The following is a 26396-nucleotide window of genomic DNA, read 5'->3' on the forward strand; positions in this document are numbered from 1 at the left end:
CCTGGACAGTCCCAGGGATGGGGGAGCCTGGTGGGCTGCCGTCTCTGGAGTCGCACAGAGTTGGATACGACTGAAGCGACTTAGCAGCACCAGCAGCAGAGCAGTTAAAGTTGAAGGTGTCACTCCCTGGATCTGCCACATGAGGATGAAGAGAACATACCATGCAGACCCAGAAAACGCTGAGTGGACTGCACAGAGGCACCCCACTGACCCTCAAGAGACTAAGATCATCCTTAAGAAGAAGAAGGAAAAGAAGATCCTGGATGAGCCCCTCAGGATGAAGCCGCATAATCAACTCCTGCTGCTTGGCTGCATCAACGTGATTTTGAATTTAACTTCCGTTTCAACTCAGAACAATGTTTTCATCTCATGGACACATTCCTATGTGGACTTCCACAACACCTCCAACTGCTGTGTTGTGGGGCTATGCCTCTGTCTGTGATGGATGGATTTCCTTGGTGGGTGTCACCGCCCCACCAGGAGATTTTAAACCACTCTGGTCTTTTCTGGGACAACAAAAAAAGACTTTCCTTTCTCTTGTCAGTCATAATCTCTCCCTGCTCTCTTGGTGAAAGCCAGACCTACAGTCAATAGACTTGGGTCATGGGGTTACATTTGATGTAATCACCAGTTTCATAGGAGTAACAAAAGCCTATACCTAATATTTAAAGAACAAAAGGAAAAAAAACTCCCTGACTGGCAAGGAAGGACAGGCCTCTAAGTATGTTGAACAATTCTACCAAGTCTGGGATGAATATTTCTAGATGACCCCAGAAAAGGGTCAATTAATTACTCCTGCAGCTATATGCTGGGAACAAAAAGAACAAAGGGTAGGGTTTGGTAACTTCCATTAGACCTAAAAGAACTAAAATATATGGGTTACCTATCCCCCCAAAAATGTAAACGAACATTCGAGGTCACATACCACCCCAACCAGTCCATCCATTGGCCAGGCTTTGATTGGAAATACAGCCCTGTATTCCGCTGGATGGCACCAAATGGAATCCAATGGCTTTGTGGGCCTAACCTTTGGCCTTGGTTACCAACTGGCTGGATAGGCCGCTGCACACTGGGATTCACTTTTGCCTATGGCAGCATAAAGCTTAACCTACAACAAGGCCTGGTAAATCTACCTTATTTATATGCTAGGTGGACAAGGTCTGTGTTTCAGTGGTATGAGTATATTGCTGCCTTATTTGTACCTTCTATAGGGACAACAGATATTATGATTAAAGTAGAGGCCTGGACTAATTTCACAAAACAGGCCCTCCTAGATGGTGCTAAAGCCATCCAAGCCTTAAATGAAGAACAAATCCAAATGAGAAAAGTGGTATTTCAAAATAGAATGGCCTTGGACATGCTCACAGCTGCTCAAGAAGGGACCTGTGCTATAATTAAGGTTGAATGTTGTGTATATATTCCTGATTTATCTGGCAATGTATCAGCTGCTTTAGATGACATGAAAAACCAGGTAAAAGTAATGTCAAATGAAAACGAATCTTTCTGGACTTCAGTCCTATCTTGGGTGAAGGGTGATTGGCAGAAAACTATATTTACCATTGTTATCAGTCGCCTTGATAGTTCTGCTTTGTGGATCCTGCATTTTACAATGTACTATGAACTTTATAACCCAAAGGTTAGTGTCGTTCTCCCAAACTGGTGGTTAGACAGCCAGGGTGCAATATGTCCCTATGAGTGATGCTCATAGTATGAGTTAAGAGCATGAAAAGCGGGCAGTGAAGAAGGAAACAGAACAAGGTCCATCTTTAAAGCAGGGCTCCATCTTGGGCCGGACTGTGGACTTTGAGGTACATGCTCAGTATCTATGGAAACGACATACCAACTGGAAAAACAGACCCTCCCCCCAACACCCCCCCACCCCGCCCCCCCGTGCCCCCACTCTCCCGCCAATGGAAGAGCCCCAGGGCTCGTATCTAGACTCTCCGTCACCTAAAAGAATACCCTAATTATCTGTGTAATCGAATAGAATCATAAACTGTTATTATGCTTATTGGGGTATGACCACAGGCTTATTGATAATTGTCCACTGTTAACTACCTAGGTTTAAGGCATATGCATCACAGTTTTATCACGGGTTATCTTTGACTGTTCTTTCTTTTCCTTTGTTCAGACTAGTTTCAGAGAATTTGGGGAGGCGGGTTTGAGCATGTACACTTAGGGTATATAAGGTTTTCACAAAAACTGGTCGGGGTTCTTGGCTAAGAGGAGACTCTGCCTTGGGCCCGCGGGTGTAATAGACTGCACTCCACCGTCTGCACTGTCCTTCTGAGTGAGTTTGTTTCCCTGCATGCATGGCTACAACAATATCACTTCATGTAATAAGGTTGTATGTGTTCTTGAAAAGATGGTATTATTTTTGAGAAGTATGGAATTTCTACAAACTAATCACATGACAGAATGCAACAGACAAGCTCTTATTTAAGTCAAGCCTATAGAACAGAATATTTAAATCAACAGCACAATTAGAAGGAAGTCCCTTTGTATAGAAGTAATTCTAAAATGTGTTATGATGATAAACACAATTTAACTTTTACCTAAAGAATCAAGGTGAGCAACTAATGAGAGTCATTAGACTGTACTAAGGGTTGCCCTCAGACATTTCTAATGCATACCGGGCTTCTAGCACTATGCCACAACATCCCACATGATTAAGCTTTTTGCATTCTTACATTTATGCTTCATTATTTTTCTGTTCTTTTTATGTCATACTGTCACTTGTCAATACTATCACTATGACTATTTGTAATAGGACCAGTTGTTTAAATTCACCTAATATGTAGTAGGTACTTCTTTAAGTGTCTTCCCTACATTGCTTCATTTAGGCCTTAAAAGAACCCCATGGGAGAATGGTATATTCCCATTTTACACATAAGGATATCTGAGGCACAGAGAAGTAAAGTAGTTTGCAACAAGGCCAAACAGCTGGAATCTGAACTCAGACAGTCTACCATATTTGCTTAGTATGTCAAGTGAGCAGGGCCACATCCACCTTATTATGGTATAAGTCTGAAAAAACCTGGGCTTCCCAAGTGGCACAGTGGTTAAAAATCCCCCTGCAACGCAGGAGACACAAGAGATGTGGGTTCGATCCCTAAATCAGGAAGATCCCCTGGAGTAGCAAATGGCAACCCATTCTGGTATTCTTTCCTGGAAAATCCCATGGACAGAGGAGCCTGGTGGGCTACAGTCCATAGGGCTGCAAAGAGTTGGACATGACTGAGCAGAGCACACACTTGAAAACTAGAGAGATATATAGTATAAGAGAACATACACTCCAAGACAGCATCAGAGAGAAGCAAGCATGTAAGTTTGGGGGAATCAACTCTTGGACACCTAGCTCTATCAACAGGCTTTTTTCTTTCTCTGTAGTTCACAAGTATGCCTGTGTAGGTCAAATCTGTTGGATAACTGAGTGTGGCAAGTTTCCTGAGCTTTGAAAATTAATTATAATTACAACAAAAACATTTTATAATATAAACATTTATGTTTATCTGAGGTTGGATATTTTTCCATTAGAAATTTACTTTTTTAGGAAGAGCAGAGTTTAATTTTGGTTACATGAACATTAAGAATATAAAGACAGTTATTTGGCACAGTAAGCATGCCAGAAAGACATCAAGTATCAGGTGATAGAAATTCATAAACACATGAACAAAGAATTCATTCATCCTTTGGCTTACTGAAAAGCAAATGAGAACATTGTGTAGGTTGCTAAGACAACTGAGATGTGATGATTAAATGTGAGATAATGAGCAGAATCTCTGTACCTTTACGACTCAAATTTTTAGAATCTTTACTAAGCTCTAATCTATATTTATGGCTGAAACTTTAACAGCATTTCTTAAACAAAAAAGAAAGAAAGAAACCAAACAGGCTTCAGGCTTTTGAAGACGCTTGAAGTCTTCAGATCAGAAGAGAGCGCTGGTATTAGAGAATGTGTGTGGTGTGGCAAAGAGAGGCATTCCTGGCTGGGGATCAGCCCCACCTTGTAGCAATGATGGATGAGGTGCTTGCCAGAAACTATTACCGATGAGTCAAGAAAAAATATTTGCAACTGATTTATGTAAATTCCAAGTAAATATTTTCAAAAATACGGGAAAGACTAGAAATAGTTGCTTTTTTTAGAATGTGGCTATTTCAAATTTGAAACCCTGAGCTCTCTGTTTTGGCTACACTGTTCTAGCTGTTGCTTGAATGTGCCAGACAGGCGTCCATGGAAGGGCCTATGTGTTGCTCAACCCGAAGGGAGTGCACTTTCCCCCGCTTTCTTCTTGACTTAACTTCAAATCTTTACTTTTAAGTATCATCCAACTGAAAATCACAATCTACTCCCCCAGTACTCCCCATCTCCCCTTTTATCACTAGAACTAATCGCTTTCTAAGATACTCCCCTGTTACGTATGCTTCTATTTTGTCACTGAAGTATCTCAAACCTTCAAACCAGTGCCTGACACACAGTTGATACCCAATAAACGATAACTTGAAGGGCAAGAATAAATGTTCCTATAATTGAACTGCTGAAAAGAAAACTAAGGTCCTCTAGTTTGTTCTCATTTTAAGTTGAACCAATATAACAGGACCCTCAATGCTTCTACTCACGTTGAATAACAATTTTAATTATTACTGTGATGCAAAGTAATGCCTTATCTTAGCTCCTCTGATCTTCTGGATAAAAGTCACTAAACAAATGCTACTTTATGTGATGTGTTACTCTGACTAAATTAATTCAAAGCAGCTCACAGTCTCCAGAAAGACTGCTTTAGATTATTAACCATAAAGACTTCAGAGGAACTCAGTTTACTGTAGAAGTGACTGGCCAGGAAGATAGCCATTCTCTGGAAGTCATCACTAATACATGCCGGGAAGTCAGGAGTTTTCTCATTTTGGGCGAATAATGCAGTTTGTTAGAAAGTAGAAGCCAGATTCCTTCCACTGCTACCATGTCTATTTCATGTCAAATCTATTATTTTTTTTCCAAATCTATTATTTTATATTCTTAACACACACAAAAATACATGATGTAGACAATTTAGAAAATGTGTTTAAACCATGAAAAAAATTGTGTATAATGTCTTCTCCAAAATAACCACAATTTGCTAAGTGTCTCTCAGGTCTTTTAAGTAAGTTTCACTGTTGGTTCCCTTGCCTCCACGCACCTGTGCCATGACTGATCTGTCATCGCAAGAACATTTTAATAACATTATTACCTGATCAGAAATCCACTGGTGACCTCCTAATGCCTGAAAGGCAGGTGGCCAAAATTTCAAGTTTGGACTCCAACTGATTAATGGCTAGTGTATTTCTTTAGGTATGCTTGAGAGTTGGCTTCAAAAGAAAGGCAGTCCAAACCTAGACAGTCATTTTGGCAAAACTGCCCTCTGAAAAATAATTTAATTTGCAGGATGAAGTGCATTCATCTATTATCTAACAACTGGGTTAACCACACGAAATGGAGAAAGTGATTTATATTTGGATTGGTATTTGAGAGCAGAAAAGGAGATTGGGTTTAACTGGTCAACTTGAGGATAGGAGCAAGAAGTTTAAAAATTGGGAGCAGGGTTTATAAAAAGAGGTGAAAGGAACTCATCTTACTTTGAAGTCTGGTTGCCATTCCACATAATGCTCTCTTAAGAGATCTCTGCTTTGCAGATCATAGTTTGTAGATATCTGATATAAAATTGAGCTCCAAATCTCCATACTAGTGAAATAGATAACCAGTGAGTTATATGTAATCAGAGAAATGATACGTGCTGGATTAAAATGAAGGACTTGGGACAAGGGTGCTGGATGAAGTAGGTGGGTAGGAAAGAGATAGAAGGTTGAGGGCACTTGATCAAGTTGTCTGCTCAGCATCCTTTCCTTGGAAGTTGTTCTTACCACTGAGTCATATGCTCCCAGACGTGGCTCTGGAAAGCCACTCAGGTATCACTCTCTTTCCTGGAAATTCAGAAGAGAAATAAAGAAAAAGAGAGAGATTCTATTATATGGATACCTAAAGAGGTAAAAATTTAAAAATCAGAAAGAAGCAGTGTCACATGAATATTTTCCTCCTATTATAAGTCCAGGAGCAAAAATAAGACAGAGCAGCCAATGGGCATAAACAGAGAGAAAGACACTGAAGCAGCCAAGTAGTAAGGACACAGTGGATTAGAGATAAACAAAAAGTCAGTCCCTGGTTCCCAGACCTTATGAGATCCAGCAAGCCCTATCTTCTCAATTTATCTAAGATATTATACTCCTGTTTAAAATCAGAGCAAAACAACAAAAACCTCCCCTTTTCTACCTAAACTGGTTCACACTAATAGCTGCAACTAACAAAGGTCCTAACTAAAATAACTAGGAATCCCAGCCAATCACAATCTATGCAAATTTACCTATTTTCCAATCTCATCAACTATTTCTCCACATAAATAAAATCAAGACTAGTCACCAACCATCCATAAAAGGTACCTTTCATTTCAGTTTCTAGTTCTTTCCCTCACTCTTAACCTTACTGTGGTTTCTCTTTCCCCCATTTCTTCGAATCTTATCTGTCCTCTGATACCCAGCTGTTGCCCTAAATATTCCATTCAACTCTTCCTAACCACTTTAGTCCACAGTGTTCAGCACTCAGGCTATACTCTGGTGTACCATTCTCAACCATTCCTCAATGAAATGAGCTCATCTGTAGGATGAGCAGGGAAGTACTGTCCTACACAGATGCTCTTGGGTAACTGCCCAGTACACAAATAGCATATTTTACTCTTATGTCTATGCAGGAAATGGTGACAGGAGAAGGGACTGAAAATCAAGGTACCTAAGCAACTGGCATATATATTTTTTTTTTTTCTGGAATTTCATGTACTCGTCTGTCAATCTGGAACTAAAGGATGAAAATTAAGTGGAATCAATGAATATCTAGCACACCAGAATAAGGGCACAAGGAAAGTGAGTAACAGGTAGCCCAGGTAATCCTTGACATCTTATGGACAGCAAATTGGCATGAATAGTATATGTCCTTATTTTTAATGTCTTGCCCACAATTTCACTTTGAAGGTTATTGGTTCATGCTTCTATGTATACTCTGAATATCTACTAAATACTGTCTGTCAGATTAATGACTAATGCCATATGGAAAGTGTATTATTTAAGAAGGGCTTGTCCAAAAATTCCACAGACTAGAAAGGCAAGGTTGATATCCAATGAAGCCACAGAGGATTTGTTGTGTTAGTTCAGAGGTGAGATGACAGAAGCTTGAACTTTCTTAGTGGCAGTGATCAGGGGCAGGGCCAGGGAAAAGTGAATTTCAATACACAGTTTGATGACCAACAGGATTTGGGAAAGGAAAGAAAGAAATAAGGCTTATTCTGAAGTTCTGAGGCAGGACAACTGAGAGCATTATCACTAGACAGAAAAGATGCTGGGGGAGGAAAAGTAAATATTACAATTCTGTTCAAAGGGAGTTTGAGATGCTGGGAGAAATCCCTAATAAAATTGCATTAGGAGTTTGTATCTCTCCCAGGAGAGACTGCATGCTGATTGTGTATATTTGGAAGTTATCCAGGGAGTGCTAGTGGTAAAGAAATTCGACTGCCAGTGCAGGAGACACAAGAGATGAGGGTTCAATCCCTGGGTCAGGAAGATCCCCTGGAGTAGGGAATAGCAACCCCCTCCAATATTCTTGCCTGGGAAATCCCATGGACAGAGGAGCCTGGTGGGTTACAGTCCATGAGGCTGCAGAGTCAGATAAGACTAAGCACTGAGCACATTCACTTAGCAGGTATGTATTGAAGATCTGCTATATGTCAGGCCCTGCACTGTACCCTAATGTTACGATGGGGAGCAAAAGAAAGCAGAGATGATCGCTCATTTTGTAGAGTTTATAGTGTAGTGCATGAGGCAGGCATTAATCAAAGTAGGCTACTTCGAAGGAGAAGCGGATGAGGCCATGAGGCCCTATGGCAGTAGGACCAGAGGCAGCTGGCTGGCCAACAAAGGCTTCCCTAAGAAAGCAGCAGTGCACAGAGAGAAACACCAGAAGGATGAGTTGAAATTCAGTAGGTGAGCAAAGCTGGGGGCAGGGGGTTCTAGTTAAAGAAGGGAAGAAATGACCCAGCCTCTGGAAGGAGAAGCTTAGCATCTGTAAATGTAGATCTTCTGACAGAGGAAGCCTGAATGACACTGAGACTAGAGTCATAGGAAGTGGCCAGAGCATTCTAGACATTGTGGGCTATGTCAAGAGTTGTCAACAGAGACTGTATGTGAAAAAAAATGAAATGGAAGGAAAGCAAAAAATGATCAAGAATAGACTCTCAAGATCTGAAGATAGTCAATAATGTAACTAAGTCCAAGAAACGGTTAAATAATTTCATGAACTATACAGCTAGTTGTGTTACTGCAAGAATCTAAGTTTACTGGAACTACATTATGAAAATTTGAGGAAATGCAACCTGGTATTAACAATTTTTGATGCTTCTTAGAGACAGAATATGAGGCTAGATGCCCCTCTGATTTGACACAGTGAAATACAATGTGCATATTCAGCAAAGAGCCCTCAGCTTTCCCTGCTATGAAAAAATATAACATTTAATTTTTTTGACAGGCAATTATATACAGATAAACATTTCAGACTTCTGGAATTATTGCAATAATTATTTTACTAGAAAATAATCATGTATAACTTAATACCTTTAAATATAACATTGTCAAATCATAACTATTTACATAAGATGAATTAGTTGCAGTTTTTAAGCTTTTAAAACATAGGCATCAAATAGCTAAACTTCCTGAGGTTCACTTAAATATTATGATATTAAACTGAGACTAATTCTGAAGCTTTGTTGAAAGCTGGAGAGTTGTTCTGCCTTTCTCTTGATAATTGTAGTTAGTATTGACTAGGGAACCCTCCCCATTACACAGAGTCTTTTGTCATTCACCATGTGCAAAAACTATCTTAGCTATCCATACCATAAGTACTTCCTATGTATATACTTTAATATTCTCCTTTAGATCTCTTCACTATAATCTACTGGCAATACTGTAGCCACAATGAAAACAAAAATAGGAAAAGAACTGGTATAATTCCTAGAAGTCACTTCAGAGCTCAATTTCACCAAAATTTTTATTTCCATGTATTCCTTAATTAACAAAACAAGTACAAAACAAAACTGCCTGATTTGAGTTTTATTTCCTTTCTAAGCTCTTGATCTCTTCTTGGTGAAAATGCTCTACTAGTTAGAGCCCAAAAAGGAAAAAGTGAAGAGAAACAGAAGTTCAACAGAGATATTGTTTGGGTATTATGGGAACTATTTTAACATAAAGGCAGTCTAAGATATTTGCCAAGAATGAAATAAATTACTTCACCTCATAAGACAAATGAAAGGTAGATGAGCTAAAAAACAGGTGAAGCTCATAGAACATTCTAACTTCACTCATCTAGGTGATATCTATTACATTAAAATTAAACAAAAACCATGTATGTTTAGGGATGGCTCATGTAAGACACAAATCTTCAAAAAGTCACCATGAACATAGAAAAAAATCAACATAAAAATGACACATCAGATTTTGTTTTAAATGGTCTGTCTGCTGCCGCCAAGTCGCTTCAGTCGTGTCCGACTCTGTGCAACCCCACGGACTGCAGCCTACCAGGCTTCTCTGTCCATGGGATTCTCCAGGCAAGAACACTGGAGTGGGTTGCCATTTCCTTCTCCAATGCATGAAAGTGGAAAGTGAAAGTGAAGTCACTGAGTCGTGTCTGACTCTTAGGGACCCCATGGACTGCAGCCTACCAGGCTCCTCCATCCATGGGATTTTCTGGGCAAGAGTACTGGAGTGGGGTGCCATTGCCTTCTCCATGGTCTGTCTAGTAAGACTTAATTTTAGGGTAAGATAAAGCATGAGAAATAAAACTTTTAGTTTTCTCAGAACCCATTTTAAGGTTAACATGAGTTTTAGGAACAAAGGCCAACACTACATTCTCAACATTGTTATGACACAGAGGAAAGTGAAAAAAAAAAAAAAGTACATTTAAGGAATGTTAGTTCTTCTATGAAGCACATTCTGTCGCTTTCCACGTACCACCGAGTTCAACACAGTATTATGAAACTGAACAAATACTGACCTCTGACTTCCAGTATACATACATAATGTTCTTTCTAAGAAGACATTTTACCTTCCTGATACTGCATGGGTTTGTAAACTCTCTTTTTACTAATCTACTAGTCACATTGGCAGCTCAAGACTCTATTTCCAAAAGAGGAATTAAGGCCAAGCAAGACAAAGAATTTGCTGATACACATATGTCACTCCAAGAATTTCCCTGACAAAGTCTCCACGCCCAATTTAATTACCTCCCTACTGTAAAAACACTTTCCATCTGCATTTATTCTAATCTTTTCAAATCCAAAACCAACACACTATAAAGCTAGCTAAATAAATGAATGATATTAGCTTTAGGTTCCAAGACAGGGAGCATTTTATAAGGCAGTGGGTCTCCAGCTCCCATGCATTTTATGCTGATACAGTATTTCATTTTGAGCTCAGTTCTTTGTTTTAGATTTGTTTAGAATAGAATTACTTAGCCCCAGTCCTTAAATCTCTCTCTCTTTCTCTCTCTCACACACACACAGAGGGAAGGGAAGGAGTTGGGGGGAGAGAGAACATGAATGTCTGTGGTTCTTAATAAGCAAAAAGAATGTACCCGTACATGTATACACTAAAGTAATGCTGTCCAGTGTCTATAATAAAAGCATTTTCATGTAGTTTTTTTTTTTTTCAGTTGTTCATAAAAACTGAACCTCAGTACATGCATATACTGAATACTATTTTTGGCCTCCCTTGACTTGTTGACTGTTCGCAAGTTATTGTATCCTTTCTGTGCACGATGTTCTTTAGCTCTTCTTTATTCTCTGGCCTTTCCATCTTGGGTTTTTATAAATAAGATTTGTTTTACTTGTTTATTTTTTATATCACTAAGCTTTAGTGCCCTTAGAAATTGATTTGCCTTAGGTGGTGTGGTGGTGAAGAATCCACCTGCCAATGCAGGACACACAGGTTTGATCCCTCTAGAGTAGGACATGGCAACCCACTCCAATATTCTTGCCTAGAAAAACCCTATGGACAGAGGAGTCTGGTGGGCTACAGCCCATGGGGGTCACAAAGAGTCAGGCACAAATGAACATGCATACATGGAAAGGATTCATATATTGCAGATTAGAAAACTTTTATGAGCAGCTAATCCATGGCAACTAAATAGTAGTTTATAAGAAGTCATTTTTCAATTAATATATATTGTATAATAATATATAATAAAATGTATTTAAAATAATCTATTAAACATAACTTATTTACCATAAATGTAAAATTGTATTTTTAAGGCTATATGGGCTGGGATTTCCTAGATAAGAGAATGATCTAGTTCCAGGTTTAAATACATTGAAATCTGAACTCTGTCTTCTTGAACTTATTGATATAAACTGTAAACACTGAATCAGTTTAGTGACTTTCTGCTTGTTTAAAATTTATTAATGTACCGCACTATTTGTTCAAAACTCTTGAGTGGCCTTAAAAATTAAAAAAAATTGATATACAATATTAATAAAAATAATAATTATGTTGTTCTGTTTTCCCTACTACCCATCAAGACCAGCAGCTTGCAAAGACTATCTAATTAGCTAAATAACAAGTCTTAGATGGATTTCTCATAGACGTCAGCAAAATGGTCAGGAAGGAAACATCCACAAGCAATAGAGCTTGAGTTTCCTCTCTCCATATGTCCTGGAATTGCTCTACTTTGTAAGAAAAAATTTAATAGTTCACCCATTTCCTAATGTTCCAATAAACGAAAACTATTTGGTTCTATATTGATACCTAATCATAAAAGACAAAGATCAAATGTCAAAAATCCTATACCATATCATATATTAATACTTTTGATGATTCAAAAGAAAAAAACACATACAATCATTTCACTATCTATCTGTAATATATATAGGAATTAATTACAGGAATATCATATTACATAAGAACAAAGATTTACTCAAACTGTAAATGGACTGTATATAGTATATATTTGCCTTCTAAAAGGAAAATATGATGGTCATTAACATTATACCTAGATCTGTATTGTTTTACTGTACCAAGAAAATCATTATATACATCATAGGCTGGAATGAGTAGGACAAAATAAACTAGACTCATTTCATCATTAAACACAAATTTGTTAACGCAATAAGTTGAGTTATACCATTAATATTAGGTTGGCAAAATATTTCGCTCAGGTTTTTCTGTGATGGTATGAAAGACCTGAACAGACTTTTTGGACAACCCAATATTACTATATGAAGGGTGTGTGTGTGTACGTGTTCAGTCATGTTCAACTCTTTGTGACCCCATGGACTACAGCCTGCCAAGCTCCTCTGTCCATGGAATTTTCCAAGCAAGACTACTGGAGTGGGTTGCCACGCCCTCTTTCAGGGGATCTTCCTGACCCAGGAATCAAACCTGAATCTCTTGTGTCTCCAACACTGGCAGATGAATTCTTTACCGCTAGTGCCACATGATTACTATTGTAATAGTATTTAAAATACTTTTACTGACTTTTAAAATTGAGGCCTAGATTTTTAGACAAAAACAGTGAAAATGTATAGGCCTAAAAATGTCTGTTGTGCACCTGGTCTAGGCACAAACAACTAAATGGTGCCCAAGTCCTGTATGTAGTGGTCTGATCACTTTAATTCATCATTTCTTCAGGCTTTATATAAACATAAAAAGAATATCAGGGCTTCCCTGATAGCTCAGCTGGTAAAGAATCTGCCTCCAATGCAGGAGACCCCACTTCAATTCCTGGGTCAGGAAGATCCCCTAGAGAAGAGATAGACTACCCACTCCAGTATTCTTGGGCTTCCCTGGTGGCTCAGGTGGTAAAGAATTCGCCTGCACTGTGGGAGACCTGAGTTTGATCCCTGGGTTGGGAAGATACCCTGGAGGAGGGCATGGCAACCCACTCCAGTATTCTTGCTTGGAGAATTCCAGTGGACAGAGGGATCTGGTGGGCTACAGTACACAGGGTCGCAAGGAGTCAGACATGAATGAAGTAACTAAGCGCAAAGAGAATGCCAAGTTAATTTTGGTTGTTCCAACTTGATGAAATTCTCAAAATCTAGCAACATTTGATTGAAAAAAAAGGTAGATCTTCAATAAACAGATTTAAAAGGTATTAAGTTTCTGGAAAAATTTCAGATGTGAATACATTATAAGAAGAGAATAGAAAGAAAATTGAGGATGAACTTAAATAGAATGTGAATATATTTTCAAGTATTCCTAGAGATGTTTCCACTATTGTTCTTTAAAGTTAAATCCCATCAGTGCCCTTTTATTAAATATCACGAGTAATGACATCCCAGCCAGTCTAATGTATGATTTCCATACAGATAGGTTCTTAAACCCCATGTTTTACATCACAGCTGTATCTGGAGTATAACGTCATATTAGTTCTCCAAAGCTGCAATTTTTCTTAGTGAAGTCTTGGCCTCTGTTTTACTGTACCTGGAATTCTGGGCTTCGGGAACATCTGATTCTGTGCACGTTTTCTTTACCTGTAAGAAAAGAGCACTAGTTAGTCTCATATGAAAAAAGAACTTCCTCATTCAGTTTCATACACTTGCTAAACTTAAAGTGGATACAGCTCTACTCACCAGGATCTCTATAAAATACTCCCCACATTTTACAGCAGCAGCATGCAGTATTAAATAGTGTATTTCATTATTATCCCATGAACAGCTGCCAAAGTCACTTCCCTAGACTCCATTAGTATGTAAAATGTTCAGCTGAAATAGCTTGGGACTTGCTTAAGTCGGAACAAAGAAACCAAAGAACCAGGTTTCCCACTTAGGAATTGGAAAGCCATACAGTTCTCAATTCACTAAGAAATGTTTTTCCAATTGATACTGCTTCTGTCTCCTACTAAAGTGCACAATAATAAACACCAGGTTCTGGGGGCAAAGCATAGTGTTCGCTAAACCATTCACATATTAATTTTCATTTTCCCAATCCAGTGGCTGTATGTTTTATATATTTCTCAGCATATCAATTAAGTTTCAGCATTGCTCACACACTTCTCATATATATTTGAAGTATACTTTGCAGACTATATTTCAACTTTGTGGCTTTTAACCCACACAAGGTAAAGGATGAGAAAAAAAAAAAAAAAACTTTTGCTTTTAGTATATGCTATCCAATTCTGGTCAAGTCTGTGGTATATCCTCTAAAATAAGGTAAAGCACACATCCATTGCCTTTCACACTTTAACTTCAAGCACAGATACTATGTCTGACTTATCATGGTTTTAATGGGTACATTATTTGCAAAGTAAAGGCCATTTCAAAACTTTCTTAGTTAATATGGAATGCAAACAAGATACATTAATTACCAAATACATAGTCACACAGTCTGGGTGTTTACATTCCCATGGTCTATTTATGCAGCCTATAGAATCCAAGGCACTTTAACTTCTAATATGCAGCTTGGAAGTGAAAAAAAGTCTACTGGATATATGCCATGAGCATACAACATGAATGTGAGCTGTGATACAAGTGGTATTTCTTAAGAGTAGGTTTTGAATTTTAAAAATACAGCATTTTCTTTCCAGCTCACAAATGTTTTCAAGTATTCCTAGAGATGTTTCCACTATTGTTCTTTAAAACTAACTTCTATCAGTGTCCTTTTGTTAAATATTATGAATAATGACATCCCAGCCAGTCTAATGTGTGATTTCCATACAGATAAGTTCTTGAACTCCATGTTTTACAACACAGTTGTATCTGGCATGTAATGTCTTATTAGTTCTCCAAAGTTACAATTTTTTTCTTAGTGAAGTCTTGGCTCTTAGTGAAGTGAAATCTTATTTCCTCCCTCATCTCAGAAGAATGCATTTAAAAAAAAAAAAAAAAACCCTACACTTTCAAAAATTGGTGTCTTTGCTTTCAATTCTGGGTCTAGATATTTTATAATCAGGGGAATCAATTATTTGCTTGATTAACTTTACTCTCTTCTGCATCTGGAGTATACATTCACACAGTATGAAAATAAAACTGATCAGCAAAGAGATTATCATTCTTACCCTATTATGTAACATCTATGCTCTCAATACAGAGCTCAACACCATGAGATGGAAGAGCGAAGAAATATTTTTGAGTAATTAGTTTTAAAAAAAAAAGAAAGAAAAAGGAACACCTTTCTTAAAAATGTAAATGTAACATCCACTATGAAACCCACGAAAGTCTTATGTCCATGAACAATTCCAAGAAAAATAAGAACCAAAAGGGAAGGATATGATATTAAAACCCTTCTTTCCTATGATTCATCACCTGAAATTATATGAACTGCCCAATGAATATGTAGAAATCACACTGAAGTGAATGTTAGTTTTTGAAAGACTATGATAACTTGAGTTTGGGACTAATTAAAGAAGCTCCAGATCACACAAGCAAACTAGACAGACATTCTCAAACAAGAGTTAGAATGAGACAACCTTCCTGTGGTTTAAAACAACAAAGCTTTTAAAGAAATATTTAAACCAATGGCTTTACAAAGCATCTTTATTTAAATAATTAACCAGAAAGTTAGCATTATTTTAATTTATTCTCAATGTATTAATTGCAATGCCAGAGAACACATCTACTGATTACTATCTATGTATGCACAGTTCTAGTTGTTGTCATTGTTGTTTAGTCACTAAGTCATATCTGCCTCTTTTGTGACTCTATGGACTGCAACCCTACAGGCTCCTCTTTCCATGGGATTTTACAGACAAGAATACTAAAGTGGGTAGCCATGCCCTTCTTCGGGGGATCTTCCTGACCCAGGGGTCAAAGTCCCATCTCTCATCTCCTATATTGCAAGTGGGTTCTTTACCACTGATCCACCAAGGAAACACAATGATTAATAAGTATGTGATGAAAGACTGAAGTCGATATATTCTTTTAGATACTGTTAGAGTTTTGCACTCTTCAAAGTAATTCTTTTTATAGGCTTTATTCATTTGTTAATGGTGAAATGAGGCAAGAATAATATTTAGGATACCATGACTACTACAGGAGAGTTTATACAGTGTTATCCATGTTCAGAGGTCAATCTACCCCAGCCAAAGGAAGAGAGGATGGCAACAAAGGATGTGATTTCTGAACTAAGTTTTAACATGTTATTGACTGTTTTGCAGAAACTCATGCCTATGGGCCACAATATGTAAGAAAGTAAAAGTGAAATTTGCTCAGTCGTGTCCAACTCTTTGCGACCCCATGGACTATATAGTCCATGGAATTCTCCAGGCCAGAATACTGGAGTGGGTAGCCTTTCCCTTCTCCAGGGGATCTTCCCAACCCAGGGATCGAACCCAGGTCTCCCACACTGCAGGCGGATTCTTTACCAGCTGAGCCACAAGGGAAGCCCATATGTCTCCAGTCAATAATGTGTTAAAGGACATAGGTTTCAAAGACTAAATCTGGAAAAAGGTAGGTACTTCAACATCATGGGGTTTGTCAGAGAAATCATATTATGAAAGCCTTATAAATGATGAAGACTTTGGAATTTAATATTTGGACAATGAAGACCATTGAAGGATTTTAAAAAACAGACTGGGTAGAGATGGTTCATAAGACAGTGTAGAAGGGGTCAGGCTGAGGACTGAAAGACAGATATGAGTTTAATGCAACAAGAGAAAAAGTACACATTCCACAAAAGCAGATGCAGTATTGATGGTGTATATCACTAATCCCCAGCTTTGAACAGATGCTCCTTGCTTTGGTCTGAATGTTTGTGCCCGTTAAGAATTCATTTGCAAAATCCTAACCCCTTCAAATCAGGAAGTGAGCCATTTGGGAGGTGCTTAGACCCTGAAAATGAAGGCTTTCCAAATGCTATTAACTCTCTTAAGAAAGAGACTCCACAGAGCTTCCTATCCCTTCTACCATGTGAGGAAACAATGAGAAGTCACTGGCTTTGAATCAGGAGGTGGGCTGTCATCACATAAAACCATGCTGGAGCCACCATCCTGGACTTCCCAGCCTCCAGAACTAAGAGAAACAAATATCTGTTTTTATAAACTGAAATATCTCATTATAGCAGCCCAAATGGATTAAGACAGTCCCCAAATACTAGCTCAGTAAGTGAATCATAGGCTTGGATTACTGTGATATTGAATGGTTTGCCTTGGAAACGAACACAGATCATTCTGTCATTTTTGAGACTGTATCCAATCACTGCATTTCAGACTCTTGTTGACTAGGATGGCTACTCCATTTCTTCTAAGAGATTCCTGCCCACAGTCGTAGATATAATGGTCATCTGAGTTAAATTCACCCATTCCAGTCCATTTTAGTTTGCTGATTCCTAGAATGTCAAAGTTCACTCTTGCCATCTCCTGTTTGATCACTTCCAATTTGTCTTGATTCATGGACCTAACATTCCAGGTTCCTATGCAATATTGCTCTTTACAGCATTGAACCTTGCTTCTGTCACCAGTCACATCCACAACTGGGTATTGTTTTTGCTTTGGCTCCATCCCTTTATTCTTTCTGGAGTTATTTCTCCACTGATCTCCAGTAGCATATTGGGCACTTACCAACCTGAGGAGTTCCTCTTTCAGTATCCTATCATTTTGCCTTTTCATGCTGTTCATTGGGTTCTCAAGGCAAGAATACTGAAGTGGTTTGCCATTCCTTTCTCCAGTGGACTACATTCTGTCAGACCTCTCCACCATGACCTGTCCGTCTTGGGTGACGCCACACGGCATAGCTTAGTTTCATTGAGTTAGACAAGGCTGTGGTCCGTGTGATCAGATTGGCTAGTTTTCTGTGATTATGGTTTCAGTGGGTCTGCCCTCTAATGCCCTCTCACAACACAGGACTGGAAAAGGTCGATTTTCATTCTAATCCCAAAGAAAAGCAATGCCAAAGAATGCTCAAACTACCACACAATAGCACTCATCTCACATGCTAGTAAAGTAATGCTCAAAATTCTCCAAGCCAGGCTTCAGCAATATGTGAACCATGAACTTCCAGATGTTCAGGCTCGTTTTAGAAAAGGCAGAGGAACCAGAGATCAAATGGCCAACATCTGCTGGATCATTGAAAAAGCAAGAGAGTTCCAGAAAAACATCTATTTCTGCTTTATTGACTATGCCAAAGCCTTTCACTGTGTGGATCACAACAAACTGTGGAAAATTCTGCAAGAGATGGGAATACCAGACCACCTGACCTGCCTCTTGAGAAATTTGTATGCAGGTCAGGAAGCAACAGTTAGAACTGGACATGGAACAACAGGTTGGTTCCAAATAGGAAAAGGAGTACGTCAAGGCTGTATATTATCACTCTGCTTATTTAACTTACATGCAGAGTACATCATGAGAAACGCTGGACTGGAAGAAGCACAAGCTGGAATCAAGATTGCCGGGAGAAATATCAATAACCTCAGATATGCAGATGACACCACCCTTATGGCAGAAAGCAAAGAAGAACTAAAGAGCCTTTTGATGAAAGTGAAAGAGGAGAGGGAAAAAGTTGGCTTAAAGCTCAACATTCAGAAAATGAAGATCATGGCATCTGGTCCCATCACTTCATGGGAAATAGAGGGGGAAACAGTGGAAACAGTGTCAGACTTTATTTTTGGGGGCTCCAAAATCACTGCAGATGGTGACTGCTGCCATGAAATTAAAAGACGCTTACTCCTTGGAAGGAAAGTTATGACCAACCTAGATAGCATATTAAAAAGCAGAGATATTACTTTGCCAACAAAGGTCTGTCTAGTCAAGGCTATGGTTTTCCCAGTGGTCATGTATGGATGCGAGAGTTGGACTGTGAAGAAAGCTGAGAGCCAAAGAATTGATGCTTTTGAACTGTGGTGTTGGAGAAGACTCTGGAGTGTCCCTTGGACTGCAAGGAGATCCAACCAGTCCATCCTAAAGGAGATCAGACCTGGGTGTTCATTGGAAGGACTGATGCTGAAGCTGAAACTCCAACACTTTGGCCATCTCATTCGAAGAGTTGACTCATTGGAAAAGACCCTGCTGGCAGGAGGAGAAGGGGATGACAGACGATGAGATGGCTGGATGGCATCACTGACTCGATGGACATGAGTTTGGGTAAACTCTGGGAGTTGGTGATGGACAGGGAGGCCTGGCGTGCTGCGATTCAAGGGGTCGCAAAGAGTTGGATACGACTGAGTGACTGAACTGAACTGAATTGAATTAGTCTATCAATGAGAGATAATGAAGACATAAATTAAGACAGGAGCTATGGGGAGAGTTGAGAAAATATTTTCGACAGATATTTCAAAGACAAAAAAATGGCAGCATATTGTTACTGACTAAAACAAAGTATAAAAGAGAATATGATCTGAATAAACACCACTGCTGACTCAATGGACACTAATCTGAGCAAACTCTGGGAAATAGTAAAGGACAGGGAAGCCACATGCTGCAGTCTATGGAGTCAAAAAGAGTCAGACACAACTCAGCGACTGAACAGCAACATGATGTGATCTTTTAATCTGTCCTTGAAAAAACATTGGTAATAACAAAGACCAAAAATGTTAACTTACGACTTCATTAAAATACTTCAAAACCCTATCTTTTTTCTGAATTGATGAAGAAAAGTTAGATAAATTATTAAGAAACTTATTTTGCAAATCCCAATTATGCAGAGCCACTACTCATGACCCATAGGAGCTTCAATCATGAAGAAAATTAAAAATAGAACTACCATATGATCCAGCAATCCCACTGTGAGAAATATGCCCAGAAAAAAATTTAATTCAAAAGATGCATGCACCTTTATGTTCACAGCAGCACTGTTCACAATAGCCAAAACATGAAAACAACCTAAATGTCCATCAACAGATGAATGGATAAGAAGACATGTACGTATATACAACAGAATACTACTCAGCCATAAAAAAGAATGAAATAATTCCATTTGCCCTTTCATGGTCACAGTCTTGTCATAGTGAAGGGGCTTGCATAACTCAATGAAGCTATGAGCCATGCCAATTAGGGCCACTCAACATGGACGGGTCATAGCAAAGTCTGGGAAACAGTTGTTTGAGCAAACTCCAAGAGACAGTAGAGGGGAGAGCAGCCTAGTGTGCTGCAGTCCATGAGGCTGGCAAAGAGTCAGATGTGACTTAGTGACTAAACAACCACAATAATGCCATTTGCAGCAACATGGATATAACTAGAGATTATCATACTAAGTGAAGTAACTCAGAAGAGAAAGACAAGTGTCCCCCTTGGGGTACAAAAAAAGAGAGAGAGAATACCATATGATATTACTTATATGTGGAACTAAAATATGGCCCAAATGAACCTATCTACAAAGAAAAATAAATTCATAAACATGGAGAACAGACTTCTTGCCAAGGGGTAGGAAGGTAGGGAGCAGGATGGACTGGGAGTTTGGGATTGGTAGATGCAAACTATTACATTTAGAATGGATAAACAACAAGGTCCTCCTGTATAGCATGGAACTATATTCAATATCCTGTGATAAACCATAATGGAAAAGAATACAAAAAAAGAACATATATATGTGTATAACTGAGTCACTTTGCTGTACAGCAGAGATTGACACAACACACTATATCAACTATACTACAATAAAAAATAAATTAATAAAAATAAAATTTAAAAAACTTATCTCAGTATCTTCATCACGGAATTAGAAGCCAAATAGACAGTTTTACCTAAATTTAAACACACTGTCCTATTTGAGAGATCAATACTTCATTAAATGGTGACTGCTGAGATATACACACTATTAAAGATAGACTACTCTTACAAAATACATAGAATTTTGTCTTTAATGACTAATTTAGTTTCAAATTTATTTTGAATAAAGTTGAAAACAAGCAGGCCAAGAAACGAGACAGAATTTCATGCCCATAATTTAAATCCAAATCTCAGATTTTATAAGACACAGTAGGAAGTGAACAAAAGAATATGCCAAGAGAAATAAGACAAATAATGTTAAAAGCACTTAATTGATGGCAAAAATGTGAATTTTAACCCTACTTAATGTTATAAAAGTACATGCAAAAATCAAAGTAAGATGAAAAATACTTAAAAGTTTAACTATTTCAAGAATACAACTATTAGTATGTAATGAAGATACAAATATCAAATGCTGAAATTTTTGAATGAATGAACAACAGCTGAAATATTTGAGTGTTTATTATATGCTGGGCAATGCTTAGGTTGTTACTAATTTTTACCCCAAGTCACAGATGATAATACTGAGAAATAGAAAGATTAATCTGCAAGCAAGTTACATAGTAAATTTCAAATCCAGATCTCTGAGGGCATTTTAACCACTAAATGTTAAAAACCTAAAATTCATAAACACATAAACTATATTATTTAAAATGAAGATCAAAACATTTTGATATTTAAAAGTTCAGTTTTTATTATATCATGCTGCTAAGTCGTTTCAGTTGTGTCTGACTCTGTGCGACCTCATAGACGGCAGCCCACCAGGCTCCTCTGTCCCTGGGATTCTCCAGGCAAGAACACTGGAGTGGGTGCCATTTCCTTCTCCAATGCATGAAAGTGAAAAGTGAAACTGAAGTCACTCAGTCGTGTCCGACTCTTCGCGACCCCATGGACTGCAGCCTACCAGGCTCCTCCGTCCATGGGATTTTCCAGGCAAGAGTGCTGGAGTGGCTTGCCATACTAATGATAATTGCTGCCATCTATTATGCAAGTATTCTTTCAACTGGTATTGGACTATCGTTGCTGTTGTTTAGTCTGCCCATGGGATTTCCCAGGCAAGAATACTAGAGTAAGTTGCCATTTCCTTCTCCAGGGCTCTTTCCAACTTAGGGATCAAACCCACATGTGTCATTTAATCTATGAAGACAGGCATGATGCCTGAAATTCTCCTATTAAAAATGAGAAAACTAAGGCTCAAACAGGTTAAAAACCTAGCAATGTCTCACAGCTAACAGGGAGAGAATTAGAACCGAATGCTATATAGCAAGCCTTTCTCTCTTATGTTCCATTTGCCAGTTGCTTTTATTAGGTTGTTTTAAAATTAAGAGTTGAAACTAACATTTTGTGGAAAATTTTTGAAGGAGATCCTACTAGCTACTTCTTGTGATATATCAACTATTAAGTGAATCTTTTAAATTGGATGATGGAAGTAACCAGTTTTTAACCAAGCAATCAGATCAGATCAGATCAGTCGCTCAGTCGTGTCCGACTCTTTGCGACCCCATGAATTGCAGTACGCCAGCCCTCCCTGTCCATCACCAACTCCCGGAGTTCACTCAGACTCATGTTCATCGAGTCAGTGATGCCATCCAGCCATCTCATCCTCTGTCGTCCCCTTCTCCTCTTGCCCCCAATCCCTCCCAGCAATAGTAACACGTAAAGTCCATAAGCAAAGTAAGATGGAATTTTGAGCAAATTATCCAAGTACCTTTCATGCCCACCACCACTGTTCATACCCTAACAAGTGCAAAGATAGTGTAATGTAAAAAACAATCTCTGTTTTGTTGTTGTTGTTGCTGTTGTACGTCTGAAGCATCAGGATTCATTCATTCAAAAGGCTTTACCAAATTTCTTGGGGTATACGAGGTACCATTCTAGGCATGGAGATGAACTAAACCTGAACAGTCCACCAAAGTTGCCCCTAGCCACTTGAAATATGGTTAGTCTAAATTGATATCTGCTGTAAGTATAAAAGGCACAGGGGATTTAAAAGACTCAGTATGTAAAAAAAGGGAAAATATTTCAATACTTTTATATAATATTGATTTTTAACATAGCAATATTATACAATAAGTGAAATGAAATTTAGGTATATTCTGTTATAAACATTTCCTTTTATTTTTCTAACAAAGCTAAAATCACTGTGGCTCAGATTATACGTTTGTTGAACAGCACTGACTTAGACCAACAAAATCTGCCTGCATGGATCATGCATTCTAGTTGAGAAGATACACAATTAAAAAGTAAGCAGATAAGCAAAGAATGTAATGTCAAAAGCAGTGATTGCCAGGAGGAAATAAAGCAGAACAAGGAGGTAGAAAAGACTGGTCAACAACATTACATTAGCTAGTCAATTATAAAAAAAAAAATGATGCTTCTTTTTCATGAAACCATTCTTCAAATCTTTAGGCTGACATGAACAATATAAACTGTACTTTTTAAACAATTATAAAGAATGCGAGATCTGGTATTGAGAATAATGAATACTTTCAATATCTGGAAAATACATATAGAAAATATAATTTCTAGGATATATTACACTATGTAAATTGTGTTCAATTATAAAGATCGCCTTGAAGTTTTTCACATTTTCTAGCCACTAGATACTTTGAGAGGCTTATAATCTTTTGAGGAAAACAGAATTAGCTCATAAAAAAATTGCAAAGAAAAACGTTTCTTTTATCCTATCCACCATCTTCTAAAAAAGCTGGAACCAATTATCCCAATTATTTTGTACTTAATCTTGCTGTTTATAAAGCCTGAAACAGTAATGATAAAAAAAATGTAAAGGATGGAATAATGGAAAAAGACATTTTGAAAGAGCTCTTTTGTAACTTTATTTTATTTTGAAATGAACTTTAACAATAAGGCCTTAGAACATACTATACAGTGATAATAAAAGATCAATTCGAAACTCAATTCAAAATAAAAACTTTAGAAATAAAAGATTTCTGTTATAAAGAGTAACATACAAATTCCTATAGGTGGTATGTAAGAAAGTCTTTATTTCCTCACTAAACCATGTAGAAATCTAATATAGATTTGAATGCATTACTGTTTAAGGAAAAGAATGGATCAAAATAGATATAAAAATAAAATTTGTTCCTTCAGTGCAAATTGATTGTAGGTTATCACATGAAATACTCTTTGTAAATACAGAAAGTGATACAGAATTACTGTCAACAATAATTGTCAGCTTTGATTCTATTTCAAATGTGAATACTACAAAATGTGAATCTGACTCATAAATAATATGTATACAAATACTGTAATTTATCAATGCCTAGAGTTTTGTATTAATACACACTATAAAATGCATTTTATGATTAGGTTAGATAAATTATTATAAATTATTGCTGATAAAGCAGAAGGGGAAACTAACTTTAGTTACCATTAAGTTTTGATTTAGTAAAATAAAGAGAGGGAGACATACTGAGATATAAATTTTTATGTGCCATTTTTTTCATATTTTCCAATAGAATTTGGCCATATTTGAATTTTAAATTACATATCAGAATTTAAAGGTTTTTCTTTTAATTATTGCAGCTTTACTTTAGAAATGTAAATTACCCTCTCATTTAATACATCTCCATTAGCTGATTCTTTTTAACACATTTAATTTTTTTTCAATTAGTTGAACCAAACTTAGAATTTAATGTGCTTCCACCCAGATCATCCTGTTTTCCAATTAACAGCATTAAATAAATATGAATTAAACTATGTCTTTTTCTATTTTACTTCAGAATGCACAAAATAACATAGTTAAAAAATATAAAAGTACAAATTAACAAATTATACAAATTAACTTTAAAATCGAGTTAAAAAATATAAAAGTACAAATTAACAAATTATACAAATTAACTTTAAAATCGAGTCAAAGTAATAATAGTTGGCATATTCAAGTAAATATATATTTTTTGCACTAGAAGCTTTTGTCAAAAATTATTGCTTATTTACTTAGAGTAATGAAAGAAAATATATGTTCATTTTTTAAATATAATATTTACAAGTTAATACTCCTTTAGAATTTAGCACAGGATATACCCTTTAATGTGATAACCTATGATTACTTGGGCATCCAAGTAGTACAATTTATATTGAGATGAGCACAGAATTGCTACTTTACTAGCTCCACACAGATAAAATTCATACCTTCTAAACTATCTTCAATGAAAATGTCTCCACATTTCTCAGGGAGATCTATTTTACATTTTAAAGGTATGTTACAATGGAGTACTTGACTTCTAAAAAAAAATCTTTGGAACACAAAGTTTGTCACACAGAACTTTAAAAAAGATAGATCTGTTTCAATATGCCCACACAAATTTGAGAGGTTTTTCAAAAAAAAAGTAAATACCATGTCGCCAAATGGTGTTCAAAAAATTAAAGTTTTGTAACAGACTTTGTAAAAATCTAATCACTAATCTAATAAAAACCATTTTTATAAAGTGTCATTCTTCCTTAGAAACAAAAATCTTGTGCTCTATAATGCACACATTTCTGAAATTCTTTTCATGGGGTTAGGGAAGTTTCTTTACTCCTCCCTTTTCTTAGTGTATTCCTCCTCAGTATCTTTATCATTGCTTACCTGAGCTTCTCCCTGTAACACCAAGTATGGATTTCCAAAAGCCCAAGCTCCACTTATTTATAGTAAAAGTGAGAGAACTCTGCTGCATAACCGGAAGTCTGCATCTACTGCAGTCTATAGAAAAATTCTTTAATGGATATTCATAGACAAAATATAAAGATACAAATGAATATTCTGTCATTAGCTGCAACAGTAAACAAAATAAACACACACACCTATAATAGTAGTGTTAGACAGTTAATAAAAACAAATCCACCCCAAAAACCTGAAATGAAATTGTTTCACCCCTCTAGTATTGGACTGTCATGGCAATCTTACTTGATTTCTGGCCTTTAATGCAGGAACCTTCCAGGACTCAGGTTTGGGGGAGGGAGGTTATATAAAATTACACACTGGGGAGGAATTATGTTTTAAAGGTAAAGAATCCTATAGGCTATAACTCTTCATCAACTACAACTGTCACAATAGGCTTCAAATTATTTGAGAGTTCATTGCAAGGTTGGATATATTTAAAAAGCAACTTAGTAACAATGACTCAGAGAAACAAAGCATAATTATTCATGTACAGTGTATATGTATTAAATCAAATGTCAAACTACATGAGCTTTTAAAATTCTGGAGTACATTTTCTCCTTAGTTATGCCATAGTCTCTTGTCACCTGCCATAAACTTCACATATACTGTATAAAATATTCAGGAAAATTTCAACCTCTTTCTAACAGTATGATTTTTCATTATTACCCACCAGGGACTATATCAAAAGTAACACAGTACTTAAAATGCCACAAAAGGAACCATAAGATGCCTTAACATATCATGTTACAGCTCATATGAAAGTTGGTCCCCTCCTAAGTCTGGAAATGAGACTAGATTGCTATAATGCTTAGCATAAATATAAACAGACAAGTGTTAAAATGATTTCCTCAAAAATATGTGCTATAAATTCCTAAGAGATATTTACCTATATACATTGGTCTTTTTATACTTTTGAACATGTATCTTTGCAGTCCTGGGTGTCTCAAAACAGATACTAATAAAACAACAAGA

At 37.1% G+C, this 26396-nt stretch overlaps 1 protein-coding gene across 22 annotated transcripts in view; it reads right to left on the reverse strand.

The window, feature by feature from the left end:
• EYA4 (EYA transcriptional coactivator and phosphatase 4) overlaps positions 1–26396 on the reverse strand; it is a 358824-nt gene that overhangs the window by 142179 nt on the left and 190249 nt on the right. For 21 of the 22 annotated variants that reach the window (XM_025294511.3, XM_044924207.2, XM_006059291.4 and 18 more), the window contains one exon: positions 13549–13598. In XM_025294511.3, the coding sequence (XP_025150296.2) occupies positions 13549–13598 (50 nt within the window). Of the gene's footprint in view, positions 1–5898; positions 5959–13548; positions 13599–26396 lie in introns of those variants that run through there. The other variant, XM_044924210.2, reaches the window with a different exon arrangement.

This window comes from Bubalus bubalis, chromosome 10 (genome assembly GCF_019923935.1).
Source record: "Bubalus bubalis isolate 160015118507 breed Murrah chromosome 10, NDDB_SH_1, whole genome shotgun sequence".
NCBI lineage: Eukaryota > Metazoa > Chordata > Mammalia > Artiodactyla > Bovidae > Bubalus > Bubalus bubalis.